The 17,719-nt window shown below is 51.6% G+C and overlaps 1 protein-coding gene across 2 annotated transcripts; it reads right to left on the reverse strand.

The window, feature by feature from the left end:
- Positions 1 to 467: 467 nt before the first annotated feature.
- HPCAL4 (hippocalcin like 4) lies at positions 468 to 8,686 on the reverse strand. Of its 2 annotated transcripts, XM_004678835.2 has the most exons (4): positions 8,567 to 8,686; positions 3,364 to 3,533; positions 2,902 to 3,117; positions 468 to 1,360 (listed from the first exon to the last, which is right to left on the reverse strand). In XM_004678835.2, the coding sequence occupies exons 2-4, from the start codon at positions 3,523 to 3,525 to the stop codon at positions 1,163 to 1,165; spliced, it is 576 nt and encodes a 191-aa protein (XP_004678892.1). In that variant the 5' UTR covers positions 3,526 to 3,533; positions 8,567 to 8,686; the 3' UTR covers positions 468 to 1,162. The 2 variants fall into 2 exon arrangements, with proteins under 2 accessions (XP_004678892.1, XP_012577639.1); XM_012722185.1 differs by lacking the exons at positions 2,902 to 3,117; positions 8,567 to 8,686 and having other exon boundaries at positions 3,364 to 3,525.
- Positions 8,687 to 17,719: the final 9,033 nt, after the last annotated feature.

Here is a 17,719-nt window from a genome sequence, read left to right on the forward strand (position 1 = left end):
AAATACACTTGTCTTGCTTTCAGCAAACCTGTTTTTTTCTGTGTCTGATGTCAGCGCCCGACCACAGTAAGTGGATCTTTTTCACCGAATTGAAAAAGATCATTAAAAAGGAAGCAGCAAAAGCAGCAGAATCTGCTGATGATGACAGCTCAGGACTTGGCCTGATAAGGAAAAGAATTAACTGGCAAACGTGAAGGTATTCTTCCCCTTTTATTCTCAGCTCTTTCCCCTCCTGAAAATCGGCATTTCCTATATTCAGGTAACCATTTCATAAGAAACCAAGAAATATAAAGTATGTTTTGATATCCTAAACTAATAAACTGACTTTAGCTCTTTTAAAGGGTACCAAAAAATATAACTATTACATAATTTCAATTTTTCTTAAAAGTCCCACTCAGACAGCTCCTAGACTTCCAAACACTTTCATTCATCCTTCTGCAGCTCTTCATGGAGCGGAGTTGAAAGACTTAATAGTTCCTCAACTTGACCTGTCTTGCCACACCCTCTGCTCAGCAGTGCTCCATGGCTCATCTGACACCCTGACCACCGCAAGTTTTTCTCACTGCCCTAGAAGCTTCCAGAGGGCATAGAAGGTGCCTGCCTTGTAAACTAACACTTCCTCAGCACCTCCAGGTGCTCAGCACTGAACAGGTGCTCAATAAACATCAGCTGAAGACAGGACTGAATGAACACTCCAAAGACGGGGGCCAGAGGGACCAGGTAGAGTCAGGGGAGCATGAAGGGGTCTGGGTCCTCAGCAAAAGACAATCTGGCCCTTTCACTGGGGTCTGTGGCACCCCATCCTATAATGAAGAATCCCAAGAACAACAGAATTTCAAAGCAGAACCCCAGAGCCCCACCTTCCTTAACCCTGCTCTTGGGGCAAAAGCCAGCTCTCCCACGCCCAGTAGATGTTGGGTTCTGGGCCAAGATTGGGGGTGGGGCTAGATGACAGGATACCTGAGGATCTGTCTCACTTCCAGGGTGAGGTGGTCCCTCAAGGATCTTGACTGAGGGGAGTAAGAACTTGGGCAGAGGGTGGGTAAGCCAAAGAGTAAGGCTGGAGTTCCCCTCTCTCTGGGGAAAGGGCCAGCCAGAGAGGTCATTGCTTGGGGAGGAGCCCACGCCCCTCCTGGCCAGGGGCCCTGCCCCTCACCAGCCTCTACTTCTGCATGTCACACTGCAGCAGTAGCACAATGGATGGGTCACTCTTGGCTGCCTCCTTGAACTCCTCCAGGGTGATCTGGTCATCCTTATCCTGGTCCATCTTCTTGAAGATCTTGTCCACACGCTGCTGTGGTGTGAGCCCATCCTGGTTCATGCGCATCATGATCACCGTGCCCACCATCTTGTAGATAGCCTGGTGGGGCGAGGAGGGAGAGGTGAACCCTCACAAGGGGCAGGGGAGGAGGAACATGGGATGGACAGGCAGACCACTGGGAGACGGTGAGGATGCCGGAAGGCGATGGATGCTCTTAAGACTGGATGGTTAAAGAGCATCGCTCACTAAACATGTCTAAAACCCAATCCTTCATCCCTGGCATTTCCTGTCCCAGTAATAACAGCTTCATTCTAGCTGTCAGATCAAAGCTGCGATGCCATTCTTGACTCCACTCCTCTCACACCCCACATCCAATCCTTCAGCAAACCTAGTCAGCCCTAATTCTGCATTCTACCCATTTCCAACCGCTTCCTGCCACTTGCACTCCCCCAGCAGCCCTGCGCTGGGCTAAGTGATTTACCCAACACAGAGAACGTGTGAACAGGATGCTTATCCGAGTTGATGTCATCATTCTCCATTTCCTTAATCACATTCCAGGCTGGAAAGCTTACGGAGACACCCCTGTGCAAGCCCCGAGCTGAGCTGGAGCAACTGGCCAAAAGGACTTGCCAGAATCTGAGACACAGCATGTCACTTCCATTTCTGAGGCTGGACTCGGTCCTGGGCAGGCGCCATGACTGGAGGGCCTGGAGTCGTGACGGACACGGGGGTGGGGGCGGGGAGTTGGGGCGGGGAAGGAGGTGTTCAAGGTGCTGAGGGAGTCTAACTTGTCGGGCTTCTGCCGCCTTCCTACTCACGGTCTGTTCTCCACACACGGAGAGCGCGCGCCCTCTGGTGGCCGCCCACGTTACTGGCGCACAGACAACATCACCGCCTAAGAGGCGCTGAGGGAGCCGCTGCTGGCCAAGGACCCGACCTTCCGAGTAACTCCGCCCTTGGCGCACTTCTTCCAAGCCACCCGGCCTCCTGGCTCCTCCTTGAACACTGCAAACAGTCTGACCTTGGAATCTTTGTATTTATTGTTCCCTCTGCATAGAACATTCTTCCCCCAGAGATCTGTGTGGTTAGTTCTCTCACCTTATCCCAGGTTGCTACTCACAAGTCACCTTAGCTAAAAAATCTCTTTGCTCCGTCACTCACTCTCCTCTTACTTTGCTTTGTTTATCTTTTTAAAAACTTAGTGCCTGACACAGAATCCGTTTTTGTTATTGCTGTTGTTTTACATTTTTTTCACTTGAAGGAATGTTGCATGAAAGGAAAAACTTTGAGGAACGCCTAACAGGCAGGGCAGCAAACACTCAAGATATATTTATGAAAGGGTGACTGCGTTAAGAACTTAGGCTCTGGAGTCAGACTCCCTGGATTTCAATGGCCACTTGCTAAGTTTCCTCTTCTGCAAAATGGCGCTTCTCAAGTTCTTCCTCGCTAGGGTTGTTGGGTAAATCACTTAGCACAAAGCCGTTCTTACACTACAGCCACTGCAGGCAGTGACCCCTGGATGCTGGGATGCAGGACAGGGCGCAGTGCAGCACCAGTCCTGGGGCCTGAGCCGAGGGATCAGAGAAGGCCCCAGGAGCAAAGACCAGGCGCCGACCCCCCTCTGGAAAGCCGCAGCGCACCTCTATGATCTCCAGCATCTCCAGGCGCGTGATGCGCCCGTCGCCATCCAGGTCGTACATCTCAAAGGCCCAGTTGAGTTTCTGCTCGAAGCTGCCGCGGGAGGTGACCGAAAGGGCACAGATGAACTCCCGGAAGTCGATGGTGCCATCTCCGTTCTTGTCAAAGGTGCGGAAAGCGTGCTGCGCGAACTTGGAGGCGTCGCCGTAGGGGAAGAACTGGGGGCAGGCCGAGGCACGGGAGGTTGCGGCGCAGTGCCAACTCTTGCCCCTGCCGTCCGCCCAGCCCCTTCCTGGGACGCCCAGCGATGCCGGTCCCTCCAGCTTCGCGTCTCGAGCCTTTCCCCCCTCCGCTCTCTGCGAACCCCGCTCGCCAGCCCGCCCCCTGGGGTGCCCAGCCCCGCCCCGCCCTGGCTGTCTGCGGGCTCCACCCGCCTGCCCGCCCTCCTCGCCAGGCCCAGCCACCTTGATGTAGAGCTGCTGGAACTCCTCCAGGTTGAGGATGCCGCTGGGGCAGTCCTTCAGGAAGCCCTTGTACCACTGCTTCAGCTCCTGCTCGCTGAACTCGGTGTTCTGAACCAGGTCCTCCAGCACCTCTGGAGCCAGCTTGCTGCTGGTCTTCCCCATGGCGGGGCCTGCAGGACAGGGCTCCCTCGACTAGGTCCAGGGCAAGGCCCCTACCCCAGCAGCCGTCTCCCAAGTCCTCTGGGAACAGGAATCCCTTTCTCTGCAACAGCCCCTTCCCATTACAAGTCCCTCATGTAACCTACAGGGTACCCCTCAGGATCACCCCAAAAGCCCCACCTTCTGAAGCTGAGCTCCCAGCTCTGCCACATCTTTTCCCCACCCTTATCTTATTCCCTTATCTTCCCTCAACGGGGGCCAGTCCTCTCCACACACACTCAGGGTGGGGTGGGGTAGGGTGTCTCTCCCCCCCACTTCTGTTGTGTCATAGGGCCTCCCTTCTTCACAGGGGCCCCTTCCACTGCACCCCTGTCTTCACAGGCTCCGCCCCTGTCTTCACAGCATTCCTCCTTTGTTGGCCAGTATCTCCAGCCTTGGGTCTCAGGTCTTTTCCTTCCCACTGACCTGCATGCCAGTGCTGAAGCCACAACCTTCATCGTCTCCTCTCCAGTGCACAGGTCCAGAGCCCTCACATCCACAGAATCAGTCTTAATCCTCTCTTTGCTATTCAGATCTTTCCACACACAGCCCCACCTGGCCCAGAAGGCTCTTCTTTTACTAGAGACCCCGGACTAGTTCCTCATGTGTCCCTCTGCGTTCTTTCTCAAGGCCTTCTGGACCACCCCAGCCAGAAGCTTCTCTCCCTCCTTCCTCTGTACAAATAGAAAGCTTAGCTGGTAGAACTGATGACCTGGCTACATTCTGCTTTTCACTAATTCATCCACTCTCTATGCATTAGTTGAGGCTGACCATGCTGGGCTCTGTGCCAGTGATGGCCACAAAATAGACACAGACCAACCTTCAATAATTAATTCATCATTGAGTCAAGGAGGTAGCTGTCTGACTGTAAAGGGTCTTTAATCCCTGCCAGGAGTTTGGCCTTTACTGTAGAGGAGAGAAATTCTGGGGTTTTAAAACAAGGGCCAGGAAGACAGCATTCATCCATGCCCTCTTTCATTCCAGGATACTTATCATATGGCAGGTCACAAACTAGGTGCTGGGGGCCCAGAGAGAAGGAAAGCGGTTTAGAATTTTTCTCTGGTTACAGTGTGCAAGATAGCCTGAGGAGGAACAGCAGAGAGGGGCCTGCTGCATAGGTCAGGTGTGAGGTGATGAGGACCCTTGGGGGGATGGGGATGTGAGAGATGAGGACAGCTGAGAGATGTTAGGAGGAGGCATTGGCAGGGCCTGGTACTGATTGGATGTGGGCATGACAGAGACAGAGGAGCTGAGTGCAGGTTTGAAGCTGAATGCACACCTGCTGTAAAGCAGGTGTGAGGACAGCAAAGTCAGTGTTCAGCTGGAACTTGAGTGTCTTGAGTGGTCTGTGCCAGGGGAACTGTTTGCAAAGGGAGGTATAGGCTCTCTGCAGGAAGCCTGGCCTGCCAGGCCCTGAAGGAGGGGTGTGCACTCCTGTCAGACCTCCGTGGGAGAAATGTCTTTTCAGAACATGGAGTTTCCTAGGATGCGGCCTGGAAGGTGACTTTGACTTGCTTGGAGTCTCTTTGGAAGGGCTACAGACTATCCCCAGGTAACCTGCCATGAAGATCCACCGGGAAAGGAAGCCCTCAGGCTGGCAAAAAGAATTCCATCTCCACAGCCCCATGCCAGAGTGGCTTCCAGTCCTTACTGCTCGGAGCATTCTAAACAATCAGATCTGAGACTGTTTTTTCCACATCCCTCCCCGTGCTGTGTGACCTCAAGCTTGTTGTGGGATATCTCTGTAATTCAGATTCCTCCCTGGACACTCTTCAGGAACCTGGAACTGTGGGGTTCAAATAGCTGCTCTAGGCCTACTGCAGATGGTGGGCACCGTCTCCAGCTGCTCCTCCCCAAATACAGAGGGTCCCGGAGGCTCAGGGATAGTCAAGGAAGCTAGCGAAGCTGGAGGAGGCGGTTTCTCATGTGGGAGGCAGAGCCTCTCCCACTGTCTCCTGTGTGGTGCGCCTGAGTGTCTCAGAAGAGGCTGGTGTATGTGGGAGCACGTCAGTGGAGGATACTGCATTCTGTCAGATGCATCCGTGTGTGTGTGCGTCATAGCGTCTGTGTGGCCCTCACTTTCTGCTCCTTTTCTCCTTCCCTGTGCAATTTCCGCCATTCCCAGACTCCGGTGGCCATACCTCTTCTCAGCCCCCACTTGGTCCCAGTCCCCCCAACCCCAACCCTCAGGGCTGTGGCTGTTCCTTCATTGTCCTTGTTCCTGCTACTGCTCTTAGATTGACAGGCCAAAGCTGGCAATGCCCTGTAAGATCACTGCTATTTTAGTGAACATTTGAACCCAGAAAGAGCAGAAAAAAAGTTCAGAGTTACACAGCAGGTCAGCAGGAGGGTCTAGATGAAGACCCAAGCTGCCTCCATGCCACTGGCGTGAACAACCTGCTCCAAATCTTTCTACTGACCGGTACAGACTTTCTCCTTCCCTATCTGCTTCCCAGGCTAGTCCTTCCTCTTGGCTTTAGTGGGGCCATAGTGTCTGAGCTTCAAGCCACTATCTAATACCCAGATCATTGAGAAGCATCCAACCCTCCAGGTGGCCTCCCTGCATCTCTGACTCAGCACATCCACAACCAGAATCACCCTCAGCCCCTGGTGGTTCTCTCTCCATTGCCCCATCTTTCCTTCCTCATGGAGGGGGCAGAATTCAATCTTACTTTCGGGCTTCCCCTCTCCCTTTTCCCTAGGCTCAACTTGCCACCAAGCCCTGTTGGTCCTTCTTTAGAAATGCCCCTGGAACTTTAACCATGTCCTCTTTCTCCCACCCAGTCAAGGCCAAGGTCATGGTCAAGGGGGCTAAACTCTGGGACTGGGGCACGTGTTGCTGAGCCACGTCTGTGGGTTCAGTTGTCTCTCTGAGAGGGCCTTTGTTCTGATTCCTCTGTTCACAGGGAATATCTCCCCTGGTTTTGCCCAGAAGCTCAATATAGGATGGAGATAGTCATGCCCACGAGCCCCCTCAAACTCCAAAAACTCGACAATAGTGTGTCAAGTGCCTACCTGTCTAGCCTCATCTCCCACACCCCCTCACAATGACACACTCCTTTCAAGTTAGTCTTCTCATAGTCAGACTACATCACTTATTTGTTTAGCTGTCTTCCTCTCCCCTCATGTCTCTTCTTCTCCATTGGGATGACGCAGCTCTAATATGCCTTTGGGCCTGACCAAAGCCCACTCCCTTATGACCAGCCCCTCTTAGTCTGGACAGTGGGCAGTCGGCAGCATACATTCAGCATTTTGGGCATGAGTAGAGCCTTCAAGGTCATGAACTTGAACCCCCTACAAGTAAATAGACTCCAGAACTCTCTTACCCTCACCTGGTACTCTAGAGTTCTAGAACAGACCCTGATTTGGAAGAGGCTTTTGCATTAAGCTGTTGTCTGAGCCAGAAAAAGTTCTCTAGGGTACACAAAACAGCCCTGTGCAAAGACCCAAAAGCATGTCTAAACACAGTTCAGTGATTATCTCCATGATTGTCTTGGTGGATTACATGAGAGGGACAGAGCCCCTTCGTTCTCCTTGGAACAGCATCAGGCGATCTTGTCTGCATTATCCTGCCAGTGTACCTGCTCCAGAGATAAGGGAACCCAGACCCAGGGAACAGAAGGGCTCACCCAAGGTCAACTAGAGCTCATCAGTATCTAGGTCCGGACCCACTAGGGGCACGGTCAGTTGGATCTGGTCCTGCTGGCCATGGGCGGGCTCCTCTACAACATCTTGAGGGCTGCCCTCTAGCCATGAAGGAGCCGGTAGTGCCCCTACACAAAGCCACTGCTCAGAGGCTTCTTCCAGGGGGCAGAGTTCAGGCCTGCGGGCTTTAAATGGGGATGTGGCAATGAGGATAGGAGAGACTGAGAAAGGCAATAATCCCACACTCTCACCCAGCTTCAGAGGAGCTGGTGCTGAGACAGTTGCCATGGTGACAACAGCTCCCTGGTCAGATTTTCTCTCTTTCCTCTCCCCATTTTGCTCTTCTAGCAGCAGCCACCAGCCATAGCGGCAGCACCAGATCTTCCCCCCTCCTTGATGAGAGGCAGGAAACAATAAAGTTTGGATCCTGTTGACCATCTCCACCTTGTGGACAGGTGTTCTAGGAGGGACTCCTAACGGCTGAGAAAGAGCCTGTGTAGAGTAGGGGAGGCAGTACCTAAGCCACCTGGGCAAGAAGCAATGTCCCTTTGGTGAGGACTGAGCCCCCAGGTCTTCTCTCTGAAATGGTTCCCTAATGGCTCAGGGAAAGAGTTTTGTCATCATCAGTCCCAGTGCCAGGGTACCTGTGCACTGGAAGGCTGCTCCAGATCACCTCATCTAATCCACCCCCTTCCCCATTTCATGTGTCCTACTCTCTTTCCCTATTTCATAAAGCATTAAGAAGAAAGTGAACCCAAGTTCACTGCCCTCCAAATTCAGGCCACTTTAGAGAAAGGAGTGACAGTCCACCTGGAGCTTTGGTGGGGTCCCTGCAGAACAGCAGGAAGATGGGAGAGAGCAAGTGACCGGGTGCAAGATGAATAGAGAGGGTGTGAATTAGAAAGACATTTGAGAGGTAGAACAAGAGAGGAGTGAGGAATGAGTGAGAGCGTGGAGGAGGCTGGGACCTTGGCAGGGGAGAGTGACAAGTTATGGGTAGTCTGCTGGGTAGGTTGTGTTCTGGGTTTATCCTCCAGCCAGGATGAAAAAGAACAAACATGGGACCTGTGGAGGGGGTGGGAGGGATTCGGGTAAGAGAGAAGAGAGAGACTTGTGAGTGTGCGTGTGTTTGGGGGTTCAGAACTGGGGATAAGGAAGCATATCTGCCTCCTTCCCTGGGACTGTAGGGCCTGTACTGGGATGGGGGTCCCTGAACTAAGGGAGAGCCCAACCGATGCTGCCACCGATGGTGGAACCCGGGGTCAGGGAGATAAATCGGAGGGAGCAGGAGAGGGTGAGAATGGAGAGTGGAAAGTGGGGGGAGGGACGAGGGCCTCTGCCCCATGTTGCCCCGCGTTACCTGGGGCCGCTCGCCGGGTCGCTGGATGGTTCCGAGCCTCGGCGGGCCGCTGGGACAGGGACTGGCTCGGGCTTGGTGGACAGCCTCTCGGAGGTCCGCGCCGAAGCCGCCTCCCTGCTCTTGTATCACTATGTGTCTTTCCGAGGCGACACGATTTGCATTAGCCCCGCCTCATCCCAGACAGACTGGGCGTTGATTGGCTCCGTGGGAACGGAAAGGCAGGGTGGGTTTCAGGTGGGGACAGGGTGGCCAGCGAGGCCCCGCAGGAGCGCGCCCGCCTGCCCCGGCTGACCTTCCCCGGAGTCGCGAGGAGGGAGAGGGTCGTCGTGCTAGCTGTCCTCCGCCCTGAGGCTCAGACTGCAGGCCACAGTCCCGGGTGAAGAGTGTCGACAGTTGAAGTGATTCGCAAAAACAACCGCACGGTTGCTATGGAAACGAGAGAGCCACAGCCGAGTCGCTAAGCTTCCCCTTCCTGGGCCTCAGCGGGGGTGGGGATGGGAGAGGGGCTGAGTCACAAGATGTGACCCCCCCCCATATCCCACCCGAAATTGGAGGAGGGTGACAAATAGTTGCCGAGTAGCCTAGCGGAGAAGAGACAGAGCGGAGCGGTCAAGCAGCCCACGCCTCAGCCCCCTCCCCACCCCAAGACACCCACTCCCCTCACGCGGTGGAATAGAAAGAAGGGCGGGTGGGTGCAGACAGCGCTAAGCTTGGCGAAGTACCCAAGCGCACAGCTAGTCGTAAGGAGGCTCCTACAGCCCTTAATGCCCATCCCTTCACACATAGGTCTTCCTTTTTTCTCTCACGGATCCCAAGAGGCTTCTGAGGTCTCCCCCAAGGACCCCTCCATTCCAAACCTCCTGTCTTCCCGTCGGTAGACAGAGCCTGTCCCAGCCGCCGCCAGTCTCCGGCCTCGGATGTTGACACAAACCCCAGGCGGTTTACACTGAAATGGTCTGGAAGGTTTCAGGGCCCAAGGAACACCTCCCCCCACCCTCTGCCGCCCTTGGGGGTCTCCCCAAAGCTGACACGGCCACACCCTCCCCTACACCGGCAGCTGAGACTGAAGGAGGTGGGAAGGAACCTTTTGCTTCAAACTGGGGCGAATGGGGAACTGAGAGCTTCTGGCTGGACCACGAACAAGGGGGCGGGGCCAGGGAACTTCTAGGTATCTCTCAAAAGTGGGGCCAGGCTGCTGGCTATGATCCAACAGGACCCTGATCCCAAAAAGGAGTTGGGGGAGCGGGGGGTGCTGGAGGTAAGGGAAGAGTCGCATTTCTCCCCGAGGAGCAAATGCTGAGGTGGGCAGGGCAATGGGAGTGAGGACCCACCTGCCAAGAGTGGAAACAGGCTCCTGCTGGTCCCAGAAATTCCGGGGCCCAGCTTGTTGGGAGGAATCAGTGGACTTCTCTTTTTCATTGTAAACGGTTTCATGTCTTCTGGGAGCTGTTTTATGTCCCATTCTCCCAGCTGTAGGCTGTGCCTTCTCTCTGGCACCCAAGACATCAGTACCTTGCGCTCTAGTGAGCAGAGCTCACTGACCTCTTTGGTAGGTGACTCACAGGAGGCAGGTGTTTGAGTGCCTGACACAGTCACCTTCTGTGCTCTGGGCCTAGGGGATCCAGAGATGTGCAAGAGCTCAACCCTGCCTACGGACAACCATAATCCAGGACATGAGGAAGTGGACAGAGATAGCACGGGATGCTGGAAGTGGTGTCTGAAACTCTAAACTGAGACTCTGCCAACTGACACCACATCTGACCATGGGAGAGCCCCTTCTCTCGGCCGCTCAGCCTGTGAAATGTAGGCACTGATACAGGAGGGCCAGGGCAGCAGGGGAAGAATTTCAACCACTAGAGTAAAGAAGATTGTCACTCCAGACAATCATGTGGACATGAATCTGACTGTTGCACTACACTTGTGAGCTCCCTCACGAGCTCACATTGAGAGCTTACATTGTCCTAGACTCGAACCTGACACTCCTTACAGCTTACCTCATTTATTTCTCATAAAACACTGCAAGGCAGAGAATTACCCTCTCTTCACAGATGAGGAAATTGAGGCACAGAGCAGCTAACTGACTTACCCATGTTTATAAAATGGTACAACTGGGATTTGAAGCCAGGTAGTCTGGCCCTAGCCAAACCATAACACTGTCTCTCTTTAAGATTCAAGAGCTTTAGAGGAGAGACTTTGAATTGGAATATTCTTTTCTGATGCCAGAGACATTACACAGGCAAAGCCCAGACTCCTGGAGGCTTCTTCTCTGTCTCTCAGGCAAACAAGACATGAGATTCCAAGAGCTGCAGTAGAGCTGGTAGTGCTGAAAGCAGGGAGAAGCTGCAAGAAGGCCAGCATGGGCCCTCCCTGGTGGCGCAGCGGGTTAAAGCACAGCACTAGGAAGCTAAAGCCACTTCAGCACCAATTCGATCCCTGCCCCAGAGGTGATCCACATGGTGTGGGCAGACCTCTCCTGACCCGCCCGCTGCTCCCCTCAGCAGTGTACTTCAGAGATTTGTCTGTTCTGCTCCCCATTCTATCTCTGGTGAAGACTCTCACCACCCCTATACCTCTGGCCTGTACCCTAGTTCTGTATGCATAAATAAACCTTAAAAAAAAAGAAGGCCAGCGTGTGACCCTGCACTATCCCCATCCCTAGCCCTGGAATCAGGTGTGGAATCCAGGAATCCCAGGTAAGCAGGAGAAGGAAGGCAACTGGCAGTTGGTAAACCAGGCTACACTGCTCCTAGGCTGGCTCTTCAAGCAGGCAAGACCACTCAGGTGGCCTTGTCCATGACTCAACTTAGGGTCCTCTGACTGTCCCTGAACTGCCCATCAAAACTCATCTCCCCCTGCTCATAATTGAGACTCTGATCTGGATTCTGCTCTTTGGGTGCTAGATCAAGTTATCAGTAGTGTCTATGCTGTCTAGAGACCCACTGGGTATAGGAGAGCAGGCATGAGAAAAAACAGAGTGGTAGGGACCTCTGCTGTTGATTTACCAATAAAGTTGTATTGAAAAACAAGTCCAGCTGAAAGTGCATAGAAGCTGAATTTCAGCCCTGTTATGCATTACTTTATTTCACTGCAGAGGATGGAGGTTCAGAGAGATTAGGTAATTCGCCTATTTACCCACAGCATTTTAGAACAGAATTGGGATTCCAACCTACATCTGACTCCAGGACCCACACCCTTAACCACATACTGACCTGTGTGCCTAGGAAGGGCAGTGTCTGGAACTGATTGAGGGCTGCCATTGTTCTGCAGCTAATGTGGCTTAAGTTCTGAAGCTATGTTGTGGCCTTGCTATTCTCAGACTTGGTACCCCTGTGCCACAGTATTGATCTTGTTGGCCCTACAGAACGAGACAGGCATAGCAGGTGGCATGGAAGAGGAAGAGTGGATTGAGCAGGAGGTGGGGGGGCCCTCAGGGTTGGATGAGAGCAGAGTTGAGGTGTGCAGGCAGTGGCCATTCACTGCTTCACCGAAGTGTTAGCATTCCTCCCCCTTGTCAGTCCAGAACAGCGCCTGTATGATGGATAATGCCTTTTGGACTCCCTGGGTTTCCTCAGCCTTGGCTAGTGCAGCCTGGTGACAGCTGGAATTCCCCTGGGTCCTAGCTATTTCTCAGTCTCCTTTGTGGCTGGGAGAAAGTGAGCTCACCAGCACTGGGCTCCTTCCTTTTCCCCATTGGCTAAACAGGATTTATTTTTGCTTTTTAGTTTGATACAATTCTTTTTTTTTTTTTTTTTTTTTTTTGGCTTGTTAATACATGGTGGCTAAAAAACAATACTGAGAGAATGAAAGTTACTCATAGTCCTCCCTGGAGCAGTAACTGCAGGGAAGCGAGTGTTTTGCCTGCCCTGCCTCCATCCCCTTCTTCCTGACAGAGAAGCTACATAATGCAGTGGGTTAAGAGCATAGATTCTGGGGCCAGCTTGCCTGGGTTTGCGCCTCAGCTCTTGCACCAGCTATGTGACCACAGGCAAGCTACCTTGCCTTTCTGCATCTTGGAATAAATACCTCAACCTCTTTCTATTCCCATGCACCATTCTCCTACTTATCTCTCCCATTGGCCAAAACCATTGGAAACCAAGGACAAAAAAAGCCCAGCTGATAGCCGCATAGAGAGGTAGAGAGTGAAGGCAACAGAGAACAGACCAGAAGGGAATATCTATACCTGTATATCCACATAGGAACTTTGGCTGCAAGACATAGAAAGGGGAAAAGTGGCTAAGGAGGGGGAAGAGACGAGCATTAGAAGGAACATGGGGTAGCAGAGGCTTTCCGGCCAGACAACCTTCTGATGAGCTGTGTAACCTCAGAACCCGCAGGTCAGGCCCCTATTCTGAAAATGGCTGAGCACTCTGCCAGGATAAGCTCAACAGAGTGGCTGGCACTAGTCAGCGCTCTGGTCACATAAATATATAAATAATGGCTGTTAAGGTGCAGGTTGAGGGCAAAGGGTAAACAGCTATAACAAATAGCTCCAAACATTCAATAATTCAAATGCAATAGAAGTTTATTTCTTGTTACATACAATCGAGGGGTGGTGTCAGTTGCTAGGTGACTCTCCTTATCAGATTTGGGACCCAGCCTCCTTCTGCTTTGATGGTTCTCCTACCCCCAACGGTCTCCAGACAATGAGAAGGGTAAGAGAGAATAGAGAAAACACACCTGCTTCTGAAGACTTTGCTCTGGAAGTGGCTCATGTCATCTCCCCTCACATTCTAGGAGTTCAAAGAGTGAGTTCCATATATTCTTTTGGGTGCAAAAATCTTAGGAGGGCTGGAGAAGTAAAATAGACAGTGTGGTGACCCAGAGACCTCTAATTGGGGGAGACCACTACTGCTACCACCCCTAGGCTGGAGAGGCAAAAGGGAGCTCATTTTATGGCTTTACTAAGTCACTTGGAGTGCCCGGACCCCTATCTCAGCTGACCCATAGAGCTCACTGATCTGCCTGAAATGGCAGGGGCAGGGTGATGTGAGAAAAAAACGCTGGGGTGGGAAGACGTGGTGGCAGTGCCAGTTGGAGAGACTGTGCCCTTGAGTGGTCAATTCCTGATTTATTTATATGGATATAGTTATAGCGATATAGTTACATAGTTACATAATTTTATAGTTTTATAGTTATATAGAGACCATATTCCAGTGCTGGCCAATAGAACCTTTTGTGACAAAACAAATGTTTTATGTCTGTGCTAGCTAATACAGTAGCTACTAGTCATGTGTGGCTATTGAGCACCTGAAATATGGCTAGTAGGAATGAAGAACTGAACTTTACATTTGTAGTAAATTTTAATTTAAATCATCATGTGTAGGGTATACTTACCTTGGACAGCTCAGCTGCAGACCCTGCAGCTGGGGGTGAGGAGTGGGTAGGAACGGCTCCCTGGGACCACTGCAAAGGAACGTGGCATGCTGTGGGCTGGGGAACCTACAGGAAAAACATAGTCGTGTTTCAAGAGACCATAGATATCCAAGAGATAGCAAGAGGATGTGAGCTCAAGTGTCTCACCTGCAGGGCCTGTGGGGATCTCACTGAGCTGAGTCTACAGATAATGATTAGCTGGTAGCAAGGCTGAAACTCAACCAGAACACACCAGTATAACCACACTAATTGTAAAATAACGGAACATTTCCATATCAGTTGGTAACCAGCCATTTCCTTGAGTGAGTGCCTCTTGCCACCCCAACTCCCCTGCCCCCACAACTCCCTGAACTTTTGAGCCAAGTAGAACCCCCACTATCCCTCCCCTCTGACCTGGCCCAGCAGGGAGCTTTCAAAACCAGCTCTGGGGACTGGCCAGTGTGTTGGGTTGGTGCCTGTGCCACTCTGGCTATAAATGATTTGGAATGTCACCTCTAGTACTGAACACTGAAGACACGGTATCTGTGCGGTGGGTCACACAGAGGGATAGCAGTTATCAGGGAGTAGGGCCTGCCCTACTCACCATGAACAGTACAGTAAGAAGCCCTTTCCCCTTCATGCTCCGTCTTTCAGAAAACTCACACTCGAGAATCAGTGCCAAGGAAGGAGGTGAGTGTGTAAGAGATCCCTCTCTACCCATGCGGGTGGCAGGTACCTCAAATTGGACCTTCCTGGGTGGTGGGTAGGAAAGAACTTTGAGTCCAATGTGAAATTTATTTATTTATGTATTTTTTAAAAGATTTGTTTATTTATATACACAAAAACTGGGGTACAGGCCAGAGGTGCAGGGGTAAGAGGATTCACCAGAGACAGAGTGGGGAGCAGAACAGGCAGACTGACTGAAGTACACTGCTGAGGGGAGTAGCGGTGGGCCAGGAGAGGTCTGCTGTGCCATGTGGTTCAGCTCCCTGGGTGGGGACCAAACTTGTGCTGCAGTGGCTGCAGACAGCTTCATACTGCTGTATTTTAACCTGTTGCACCACCCAATGTGAAATTTAAACATTAACATTAAAGTAAATTTCAATAAATTAAAAGTAATGCAAATGCTGGGCTTAGGTGTATGGTTAGGGATGGGTGGGAGATGAAAGGAATCAACTCCCTCGTTCTGGGTGCTGACCTCCTTCTCCAGTCTCCCATTGCCAATTCTTGGCCCTGGGATGCTGAGCTGTTGAACCCAGAGCATGCCTTATCCTTAGGCCACCGACATCTACACACACACACACAGACACACACACATGCACCTGGCATGCCTGTTTGTTCTTAACTCCCAAGGGCGTTTGGGAAAATAGGCATGTACCAAGGGGCCTGCTTGGTCATTGGAAGAGAGTCACCATGGGCCCCACAGCCTAAAGCTGGACTTGTGGAGACATCTGGGCCAAGCTGGCCATTCAGATGTTGTCTCCTGGGAATTCTGAGTGGAGAAATCTCAGTGTCTTTAGAGCAGAGGCACATGGATGCGTTAGGAAGACAGGCAGTCCCATAAGCTCTTGTGCCGGGCTCTAGGCCTGGCCTTTGGTGACAATTTCTTGTCTGCTCAACCCTTTCTTAGAATCCATGAGCTGCCCTATCACCCATCTAATGTACATCACTTCCTCCCCCCTACCTCCACTCCCATCACCCACCTCCTACCCTTTTTCCCCTTAAGTTAGCCAGACCTAGTTTCTATGGCCTGTAGCCAAATGGCTCTCAGCGAATAAGGGCTATTTAAGGTCAGACAGGAGGTGCAGTGAGAGGCCAACTGCCAGGAGAGGGCACCGTAGGCTCACTTTAAAGGGACCTTTGAGTGACCCCCAAAGGTACTAGAGGCCTTTAAAGGGAGGAAGAGTGGAGGAACCAGCCAGTGGGAAGAAGGTGCTTTCTTGCAGCAGGAAAGGAGTGGTAGGTGACAGTGAGATGGAAGTCAGAGGCCTTTGTTTCAACCATAGCTACACCACTCACTCACTGTGGGACCCAACTCTCTGGTTTTCCCATTTGTAAAACTAGGATTATGACTAGAACCTGTCTTACAAGGTTGTTGTGAGGATTAAGTGCTTAGAATGTTGTCTGGAATATACACATAGTGCATTTTAGTTACTATTACCACTCCCATTTCACTGAGCCAATAATCAAAGGGCCAGACGTAGAGCCAGAAAATGACAAGTGACAACCAACTAAAGGGTCACAGGACAGTGGACACAGACTTCAGATGCTTCCAGAAAATAGGATGTTACCAGGGAGTCAGTGGTGCAGAAAAGGATGAGGGGAAGGTGTAGGAGGAGTTCTGAGCCCAGAGTTTGGTTGAATGATCTGGAAGTGATGGAAGAGAAAATTAGGACAAACACTGGCAAAGGGGGGCAGCCTGGAAGTCAAGAGTCCTCCTCCTCCTCTCCCACAGGCCTGTAGTCTTTGTGAAGCAGGCCATCTGCACAGTCAGATGTAGGCAAGGACTCAGTTTCTCCACCATCACAAACTGGGCTTCCTTTTTCATGTGAATCCTCCATCTTTCTTCTTTTGACTTTCATCCTTCATCTACTCTTTTCATACAGATTTACTGAGTGCCTAATAAGTACTAAGCTCTATGGGTACAAATGTGTGTGACTTTGGGTTCTCAAGAGAAGCAGAACCAAAAGGGGATAAGATATATAGAGATTTATGATAAGAAATGGCTCATGCAATTATGGAACCCAAGAAAGCTCAAGGTCTGCAGTCAGCATGCTGGGGCCCTAGGAGAGGCTATAACAGTGTCACTTCCGGTCCTAATCCAAATCTGAAGGTAGGAGAAAGCCAAAGTCCTAGGTGGAGACAGGCAGAGAGAGCAAGAGCTCATTAGTTTTTGTCCCATTCAGACTGGATGAGCCCTCCTTCCATTGGGGAGCACAATCTGCTTCAGTGAGTCAACTGACTTAAATTTTTTTTTTTTAAAGATTTATTTATTTTTGCATACAGAACTGGGGTACAGGCCAGAGGCTCAGGGGCGGCGAGAGGCTTCACCAGAGACAGAGAGGGGAACAGAACAGGCAGATCGACGAAGTACACTGCTGAGGGGAGCAGCGGGCGGGTCAGGAGAGGTCTGCCACGCCATGTGGTCGCCTCCGGGGCAGGCGGGAATCGAACCCATGCGGAAGCGGCTTTAGATTCTCAGTGCTGTGCTTTAACCCGCTGCGCCACCAGGGAGGGCCTCAACTGACTTAAATTTTAATCACATCCAGAAGTACACCCTGAAATAATGGGCAGGGTAACCCATAGCCTAGTTAAGTTGACACATAAAATTAACTGTCATAAAGACCAACATGGCAGTTACTCTCATAGAATTTATGATCAAACAGGGAAAACAAACAAGAAGTAAACCAATAACTACATAATTACATGCGGATATCACAATATGCCATGAGGAAATGAACAAGGCGCTGTGATCAAATAAGGGGGACCCTGAATTCAATGCTAGATTGGAGTGTCCAAGTAGGTGATATCTAGAGGATTGGAAGTGGCCAGCCAGGTAAGAGAGATGTGTTCTAGATCTGAGGGACAGCATGGGCAGAGACACCTGGTGGGGGGGCAAGAGGCTCAGCGCACGAGATCAAAGACCTTTGTGGCTGGAGAAAAGACGTTTTATTCCAAATGCCATCAGATTATTTTGTGGCTGGGACTGGGCAATGTAAGCGACCTGAATCATACTAAGGATTACTCAGGCTTCCAGGCAGAGAATGAGTTTGAGGGGTTTGAGAATGGAGTTAGGAAGTG

The sequence above is a fragment of the Condylura cristata genome, unplaced genomic scaffold (genome assembly GCF_000260355.1).
Source record: "Condylura cristata isolate star-nosed mole 26May11 unplaced genomic scaffold, ConCri1.0 scaffold00008, whole genome shotgun sequence".
NCBI lineage: Eukaryota > Metazoa > Chordata > Mammalia > Eulipotyphla > Talpidae > Condylura > Condylura cristata.

What these genes read in the sequence shown, in the direction of transcription:
- HPCAL4 (XM_004678835.2), bottom strand. Translation starts at nt 3,525, where the DNA reads ATGGGGAAGACCAGCAGCAAGCTGGCTCCAGAGGTGCTGGAGGACCTG. An exon ending in TCCAGCAGCTCTACATCAAG is followed by an intron (nt 3,118 to 3,363) that starts GTGGCTGGGCCT and finishes GCCTGCCCCCAG; the next exon opens with TTCTTCCCCTACGGCGACGC. An exon ending in AGATGCTGGAGATCATAGAG is followed by an intron (nt 1,361 to 2,901) that starts GTGCGCTGCGGC and finishes TCGCCCCACCAG; the next exon opens with GCTATCTACAAGATGGTGGG.